The sequence below is a fragment of the Myxine glutinosa genome, chromosome 8 (assembly GCF_964187855.1).
Source record: "Myxine glutinosa chromosome 8, kmMyxGlut1.1, whole genome shotgun sequence".
NCBI lineage: Eukaryota > Metazoa > Chordata > Myxini > Myxiniformes > Myxinidae > Myxine > Myxine glutinosa.
Genome location: NC_136268.1, coordinates 17189836 through 17198757, shown reverse-complemented (window position 1 = coordinate 17198757; position 8922 = coordinate 17189836). Strand labels below are relative to the sequence as shown.

Below are 8922 nucleotides of genomic sequence, written 5' to 3'. Positions count from 1 at the left end.
TCCCGGATGAAAATTTCCAGAAAAGGTGAATTTCTTGTGTTCGAACAGGTCTCTGCGAATGATATTGGCAGCTTTCATGAGTGTACGTGCTTCTTCATCATAGTCCCGTGATGTCATATGGTCCTTCAGCAAGTACGATAGCGAATCTCTGTAAACTATCAACAAATTGCGTCCTTCAGAAACTGTCGTTGCTTCCGGAAAGTATTCCAGTATTTCATTCTTTAGTCTGCTCCGGTTTGTCAGCTTGTCTATACAGAGGTCACTAAGGCGAGCTTGATACAAGTCATACAATTCACTGAGTTTGAACACAACTTGACCGTTCATAACAGAGTTTTCAACATACGTGAAAAGTTCAACACGAGCTCGCGACTGGGACATCATTTCCGACTCATCTGCCGATGTCTTTTGTTCGTTTCTTTTCAGCGACCGATGGCGATTCCGAAACTTCGTGAGGCAATCGAAATGATATTTTGCTTCGATTGAAATCAAATCAGAACCTACAGTCAATCTAGCTAATAAATCGCCGTCCTGCAATTCTGTGGCCATTTGGGGAATTTTTTTATCAGCACCAAAAGTCATGCACTCGTGAAGATCAGTTCCAACTGTACCGTCCCTGCCACAGAACAAACATTGTCGCTTTGTGTCGTCCACAGACCTGTGACGATTGCTATGTTTTGCAGTTGCGGCGGCGTTGTCGAAGTCCAGGCTGGCCCGTTTCCGAATTCGTTCAAGCTTTTGATCGTTGAATTTTGTGTAGCACGATTTGTGCCACTTCGCAGTGTTTGAGATCAGCTTGCCCATGAAAAGGTTTGAAGAATAATTGATAGAAATATGTAATTATGTAATTTAACTACTTCACTTGAAATAGCTAATTGCTATATAGAATATATCCATCAAAAAAGCAATTTCTGTCAGGTTTGCTGTCACAACAGGGGATGGTCTGTTTTACTAAATACACAGCAGGCTTGCCTAGGAGAAAGATGGGTGTTCTAAGCATTCAGTCTATTTTTCTCTGGGGATGGTATTTTTTTCAAAACCCCATTTGGAGAGTCGCGAGAGCAAAAAATAATGGTAGGATGACTTGCCTTACCCCTCCCTTTTTTACATTCGGGCCCAAAATTTATCATAGTGGGAGGGAGGTTAACAGAGAATAACTCCACATAGAGCACATAAATGGCATATTATAAAGCTGAAATGGCTCATGTGCAGACCCTTTTCGCCAAATTACTTCCCTGCTACCCACACCCGCTTGCTATGGGTGTAATAACATCGTTTCTTTTCGGAAATAACAGAAAAAAATCCAACCAAAAAAAACGTCTTGTTCATCACATATTGCCCACAACAGATGTGTATTTAGGATTAAGACACAAATACTACATAATACATCAGCTAAACAGTTAGTTTTACTAAATCTGAACCTTCAAAATGTCTCAACTGCATCAATAAATACTCAAAACAATTCAAAATTATTCAAAATCGCACTTACCGCCGCCATTTTGCGAAGAAATGCTTTGCCTCCATCGGAAAATGAAGCACGAAAAGAGCGTTCCCGTCGGTTCCACACTGCGGCGACGCCCATTTTCCCCTACCGTACATAGTGCCCTCTTGTGGGCGTATAGTAACCGATCTCGATTGTCTCCTCATTGAAATTGCTTGTAGGCATGATAGGGAACCCACACACAAAAAATGGTACTTTTGTCCAGCAGATAAATATTGTTCCCTTATCTGACCACACTATATGGAACATATGGAAGGACAGGGAGCAGCAGTCCTTGCTCCTGTGTCGACGCCTTAGCTCACTAACTGCGATACTATGTGACACTTGAAGACATCTCTCCTCCCGCCTTCCAATCAACACTCGACCTATCCACGCTAATGTAAATTTGACGCAATAAACCCAGGCAGTGTATTATCAGCAGAGGCCTACAGGCCTGATGTTACGCCCACCAAAAAACCAATATGGCGGCCATATTATTTCATCAGTGTGCTATTTATTGATAAAACGCTGATTTGTTTTTAGCCGCGTAGCAGACGCTGCTCATAGAGTGCCCTCTGCTGTTGTTGTTGTTGTTGTTCTTCTTCTTCTTCTTCTTCTCTTCTTCTTCTTCTTCTTGTTCTTGTTCTTGCAGAGAAGACAAAACCTCAAAGCTCCACCCATTCTGAAAACCATAGCTCCACCCATTTTGGGAGAGGCTTCATATAAACAAATATCCACCATTTTATTAACTCGCATAGCTTTGAGGCCTGTTTTGTAGGCCCGTGGTGTCTTCCTCTCTCACACAGTTTTCTTTCAAATCAAATTCGATATATCATTTCATTTTTCACAGTCGCTAACATAGTTTTAGACTCGGTTGAAAAAAAACGGGAAGAAAATCCGATGAAAGTTGCCCTTTATAGAACGAAATGAATTCTCAAAGGCCTGTAACTTCAAGTCCATTGAGATATATTTTTTTACAATCACGGCATAGTCAGTCATACACCGCCTGAAATAACAGACGGGAAAATGCCGAGATATATTAAAAATTCGTCCATTTGATGACAATCGTCACGATGAAATATTTAATTTATACGTCATCACAATAATGTGGAGAGAGGAGCATAGCTTTGTTCACGTGTCGCTACACACGAGAAATTGCCGAGATATATTTTTTTACAATCACAGCATGGTCAGTCATACACCGCCCAAAATAACAGACGGGAAAATGCCGAGATATATTAAAAATTCGTCGCTACACACGAGAAATTGCCGAGATATATTTTTTTACAATCACGGCATGGTCAGTCATACACCGCCCGAAATAACAGACGGGAAAATGCCGAGATATATTAAAAATTCGTCCATTTGATGACAATCGTCACGATGAAATATTTAATTTATACGTCGTCACAATAATGTGGAGAGAGGAGCATAGCTTCGTTCACGTGTCGCCACACACGGGAAATTGCCGAGATATATATTTTTTTAAACCGCGGCATGGTCAGTCATACACCGCCTGAAATAACAGACGGGAAAATGCCGAGATGTATTTAAAATTCGTCGCCACACACGGGAAATTGCCGAGATATATTTTCACTTTGCACAAAAATAACATCAAGTAATCGAATCAATAGGAATGTCCTGTGCCTATAACATCGACGTTATAGGCACAGCTGCATCTAGGCATTGTGTAACATCGACGCGGCTTTTGTTTTAATTAAAACTTTTTGTACTTGTTTTTATTATATATGGGCATTAAATAATGTACTTTGCACTGCGCAAAATGGTTGTTTCATTACAGATTGATCGCTTTTTGAATTTAGGATGTAACTTCTGATTTTGGATATGTAACTTTTGTCTGTTTTCCAACTGTTTTACTTTTTCTACTTAATTTACAATAAAATATACGTCAAATCTCTCTCCATCTCTCTCGGCACCTTGTATATATAAAGGCGCTATATAAATATAATTATTATTAAATTGGTGATCATCCAGGTGGAAGATTTGACCACGTATTCACCCCACAGTCCACAGTAATATGTTTGACTCGAATCGCGAATTAACTTTACTAGTGTGACTCACCACACGTCGTTTCAGAGGGATAGGCATCTTTGACCATTTCGGTGTCTTTTGGGTCTTCGGGGTATTTTGGGTCTTTAGGATCTTTTGGGTCTTCAGGGCCATTTGTGTCTTCAGAATCGTTTGGATCCTCTGGGCCTTTAAGGATATTTTGAGTCTTTGGGGAGTTTTGGGTCTTTGGAGTCTTCGGGGTCTTTTGGGTCTTCGGTGTCTTCAGGGGCTTTTAGGTCTAAAGGGTCTTTTGGTTCCTCTGGGTCTTTAAGGGTCTTTGGGGCATTTTGGTTGTTCATGGTATTTAAGGGTCTTTTGGGTATAAAGGGTATTTAAGGGTATTTGGGGTATTTTGGGTCTTCAGGGTCTTTTAGGTCTTCCGGATCTTTTGGGTCTTTGGGGTGTTATGGGTCTTTGGGGTCTTTTTGGATCTTAGGGGTCTATTGGGTCTTCAGGGTCTATTGAGTCTTCAGGGTGTTTTGGGTCTTCAGGGTATTTTGGGTCTTTGGGGTGTTTTGGGTCTTCATGGTGTTTTGGGTCTTCATGGTGTTTTGGGTCTTCGGGGTATTTTGGGTCTTCTGGGTCTTTTGGGTCTTCTGGGTCTTCGGGGTGTTTTGGGTCTTCTGGGTCTTTTGGGTCTTCAGGGTATTTTTGGTCTTTCGGGTGTTTTGTGTCTTCAGGGTCTTTTGGGTCTTCAGGACCATTTGGGTCTTCAGGGTCTTTTGGAGCCACATGGCCTTTAAGGGTATTTTGGGTCTTTGGGGTGTTTTGGGTCTTTGGGGTTTTTGGGGTCTTTGGGGTCTTCAGGGACTTCAGTGGCTTTTGGGTCTTTGGGGTCTTTTAGGTGTTTTTGGTCTTCGGGGTATTTTGGAGTTATCCACCAATTGGTTTTTCACATCAACCAGTAAGGTCGAAAGAAAAAGAAGCTTATCGAGAGGTGTGGGAAAATAACGTTAGGCTGGAGACCAAACATGAAATTGGAAGATTTGCATTATGCCTATTTTACTGCAGGGGTAAAAAAATCGTTGCGATCGGTGCAGCCGTTTTTGCGGTACCCCAGACAATAATGTTAAGCGGGAGTCCAAAACTGAAAATGCTGGAGACCAAAGCTGAAATTGGAAAATCAATATGGCCTATTTTACTCCAGGAGGTCCCAGGATTACCCACCCAAAATTTCGTTGCGATCGGTTCAGCCCTTTTTGTGGTACCTGGGAACGGACGGACATTTGGTGAATTAGAGAAAGATGTGTTGATTTTTGTAACTATGGGCAGGTGGGCCTTATTTTTGAAAGTTTGACATGTTAAGCTCTCACCCTCTACAACTGGTCCATTTGCTCTCAAAACAAACCCGGCCAAACGTCAGCTAAATCCATAAATACTTAGAGGTAGTCCAGTACCCTTGAACATTTCCCCCTGTTGGCCGTGTGATTGAGGTCACGTAACACTAAAAACACATATCACAGATAATACAGTATGTATCACAGAAATAAATAAACACCGTTTGATAAAACATGCTTATGAATAATTATCACATCTATGGACCTGAAATATAAAATATAAAAATATATATATATATAAAATCTTGATTATTGAAGGTGCCTGGACTACCTCTAAATATAAACAGACGTGTATGAAATATTTACTGCAGTGTTTCCATCCCACACGGATTACATTTAGGCTATGGGATCATTCAAATTAACATTTTAAAATTTTCACCCCGTTTAAGGGCCACCCTAATGGGAATGCGTCTTGTTTCTCGGACAAACAGAACTAAAAGCAGCATTCAATGAGTTTGCTCGAAAAGGTTTCATCAACTGTGCGGTACTAGGGAACTGCATGCGGACTATGGGCTACATGCCCACTGAAATGGAGCTCCTAGAATTGTCACAGAACATCAACATGAACCGTGAGTGCACAACACGCATTGTAATGGACTCCCGAGAGTACAGCATGCACGGTATTGAATCCCTGTGCGCACACAGCATGCAGGGTTATGAACCATAATGCTCACAGTATCCACAGTAATGAACTACAAGTGCAAAGCATGCATACCGATATATTGATATGGCATTGAGGTTCAGAGGTTACCATGAGGGGGTTCCTCGGAACTGCTCCCTGATCTCCGGACCTGAGGCCACCAGGCCTGGATAACTCAGCGGCCGGATGGGTTGTTAAGGCGAGTTTAGTAGAATGTAGAAGTGTTGTAGAATGTAGAAAGGAAGTGCTGTATGTGTTGGTATGGTTGAAGGATTTATTTGAAAACAAACTTCTGAAGAGGAAAAAGAAGAGCGATACAATAAAAAATTCACCACGGGAGAAAAAGGAAATTGAAACTTTTAAAATGGCACTGTGAAGACCATCAGGGTAAGATGTGGAGCTTTATATTATGCATTTGGTAGGTACGGCAGGGGCAGTTGCCTTTTTTAAATTTAATCAGTTATTATTATTGAGGGTTAGGTAGAAATAGAAGTAGAAGAAGAAGAAGAAGAAGAAGTAGGAGAAGAAGAAGAAATAGTAAAGCAAAGCTTGAAGAAAAGAGTTTTAAGCTGGTTAGTGAATACCACCATGATCAGAGTGGGAAAGCAGTGTGGAAAAGGGCAAAAATTGAGAGGCGGGAAGAGGAAGTAGAAGTGGGGTGGGGGGAGTATGGTGATCGTTGGTGGTAAAAGGTTTGGAAGTGATAAGGAAATAGATTTTTTTCTTTTTTCTAGAAACTAAACAAGGGTTGTAGCGGCTACCGCTGGGTTTTCACAATCGCCTTGCACCTATCAAGGATGCGGAGCGATCACCATGCAGGGCTCGTCCAGGACGCCCGGGAAGGCTCGCCCTCAACTTGCCAGGCCGCAGCCAGGATGCTCGGCCACGCCCCCTCTCGCCTTTCCTGGGCAAACGCTCCGGGATAATGTGTGTATATATATTGCTGCCCGATAAACGGGCTTTTCAGAGTACCTGAGTGTTTTGTTTGAATAAAGCAACTCGGACGAATTCCAGCTTTTTGTCGCGTCCATTCTTCCGATCGACGTGGGAGCCCGAGCTCCTTCATTGGTGACCTACCGACATGGACACGGCAGTGGCCCTTAAACTGCCTACCTTCTGGGAGGCTCACGTGGCGGTTTGGTTCGCACAGGCGGACTCCCTGTTCGCCCTGCGAGGCATCACGGCCGACAACACCCGCTTCCACCATGTGGTAGCAGCGCTCGGTTCAGCCACTGCAGCCCGCGCCCTGAGCCTCCTCGAGAGCCCGCCAGCCACTGACAAATATGGCGCGATTAAAAAGCTCCTCCTCGACGCTTTCGCCCTCCCATCGGCGGAAGGCGCACGGCGCCTGCTCGACCTGCCCGAGCTCGGCGACACGCGCCCTTCCGAGCGAATGGACTACATGCTTTCGCTGCTCGACGAGCACTCTCCGGCATTCCTGTTCCAGGAGCTGTTCCTCCGTCAGCTGCCTAGCCCGGTACGCCTCGCCCTAGCAAGCACGATGATCACGGATCCCCGTGCCCTTGCCAGGGAAGCCGACAAGATCTCCGCCACAGGCCAGCGCATCGCAGCAGCGACCTGGGGCCCACCGCCGTCCAACGCAATACCCATGGCGCCCGAGCACCCGACACGGTCAACGACCAAACTGCCGACGCAATTGGCGGCCGCTACACCGAGCTGACCACCTCCAGCACGACGACCGGGGCCTCCACCTGACCAAGCGTGGTGTTACTATCATGCCAGGTTCGGACAGAAGGCCCGGACATGCCGACCACCGTGCACCTTCGGCAGGCCGGGAAACGGCCGGGCCGGCGTTCATTACCAGCCATGAGCGCTGGCCACACGGGCAACTTACTGTTCATCACGGATAAAGCGTCCGGACGGCGCTTCCTGTGCGACACCGGCGCCCAACTGAGCGTCATACCCGCCTCTGACCAGGACAGGCAGTCCGCGGTTTGCGGCCCCTCCTTGGTTGCGGCCAACGGATCGGCCATCCGCACCTTCGGCCCGCGCAACGTCACCCTCTGCTTCGGCGGCCAACGCTTTGCTTGGACGTTTGTAACCGCAAACGTGCCCATGGCTCTGCTAGGCGCCGACTTCCTCTGCGCACACTGACTGCTGGTGGACGTCCAAAGGCGTCGTTTAATCAACGCCGAAACCTTCAGCTCCCTGGTATGCACATTGAGCAGCTCCACGCCGACCGAGCTGGCATGCGCCCTCCCAGCGGCGAACGAGTTTGCTCGCCTGCTCACGGAGTTCCCGGCCCTCATGCGGCCGACGTTTTCGGCCGTCGCAGTACGACATGGGATCGAGCACCACATACCAACCACGGGCCCGCCGGTCTACGCCAGAGCCCGCCGCCTCGACCCAGCCAAGCTCGCCGTGGCCAAAGCCGAGTTCGACGCTTTAGAACACCTCGGCATCGTGCGGCGCTCCGATAGCGCGTGGGCTTCGCCACTACACATCGTCCCAAAGCCAGGGGGTGGCTGGCGCCCATGTGGCGACTACTGCCGCCTTAACGACGCTACCACCCCCGACAGGTATCCGATCCCGCACATCCAAGGCTTCTCCGCCCGTCTGGCAGGACGGGTCATTTTTTCGAAAATTGATCTCATACGGGGATATCACCAGGTACCTGTCAGGGCGGCTGACGTCCCTAAAATGGCAGTCATCATGCCGTTCGGCTTATTCGAATTCTTACGAATGCCGTTTGGTCTCAAGAACGCGGCTCAGGCGTTCCAGCGCTTGATGGACGGCGTGCTGCGTGCCCTGCCATTCCTTTTCATTTACCTGGACGACATCCTTGTCGCCAGCACGTCCCGGGCCGAGCACCTCCGACTACGCGGTGGGCGCCATACATGAGCAATGGGTGAATGGGGTTTGGCAGCCACTCGCTTTTTTCAGCCGGCAACTCCAGCCGAACGAGCTCAAATACAGCACGTTTGACCGTGAGCTCCTCGGTCTACACCTGGCCATCCGCCATTTCCGCCACCTCCTGGAGGGCCGACCTTTCACGGCGTTCGTCGACCACAAGCCGTTGGTTTACGCAATGGCCAAGGTCACTGAGCCGTGGTCGGCCCGCCAACAGCGCCACCTCTCCGCCGTGTCGGAGTTTACCACAGACATCCGGCACGTCGCCGGCAAAAACAACGCTGTGGCCGACTGTCTTTCCCGGGCCAGCGCGAACGCGGTCCACCTGGGCGTGGGCTTCGCGCTTATGGTGGCGGACCAAACCAACGACACCACGGTGCAAGCCCTCCGGGCGGTGGACACAGGCCTCCGCCTGGCCGACATCCCCTTCGCGGACACTGTCCTGCTCTGCGACATCTCCCAAGGCCAGCCTCGCCCCATCATGCCCGTCACCTGGCAACGCCACATCTTCGCCTCCCTCCACGGCC

The 8922-nt window shown here is 47.6% G+C and overlaps 1 protein-coding gene across 1 annotated transcript in view; it reads left to right on the top strand.

Annotated features, from left to right (window-relative positions):
* Positions 1-429: 429 nt before the first annotated feature.
* LOC137432184 (calcium-binding protein 5-like) overlaps positions 430-8922 on the top strand; it is a 42886-nt gene continuing 34393 nt past the window's right edge. Inside the window, exons 1-2 of the mRNA XM_078783926.1 lie at positions 430-448; positions 5316-5453. Coding sequence (XP_078640052.1) covers positions 430-448; positions 5316-5453 — 157 coding nt within the window. The remainder of the gene's footprint in view (positions 449-5315; positions 5454-8922) is intronic.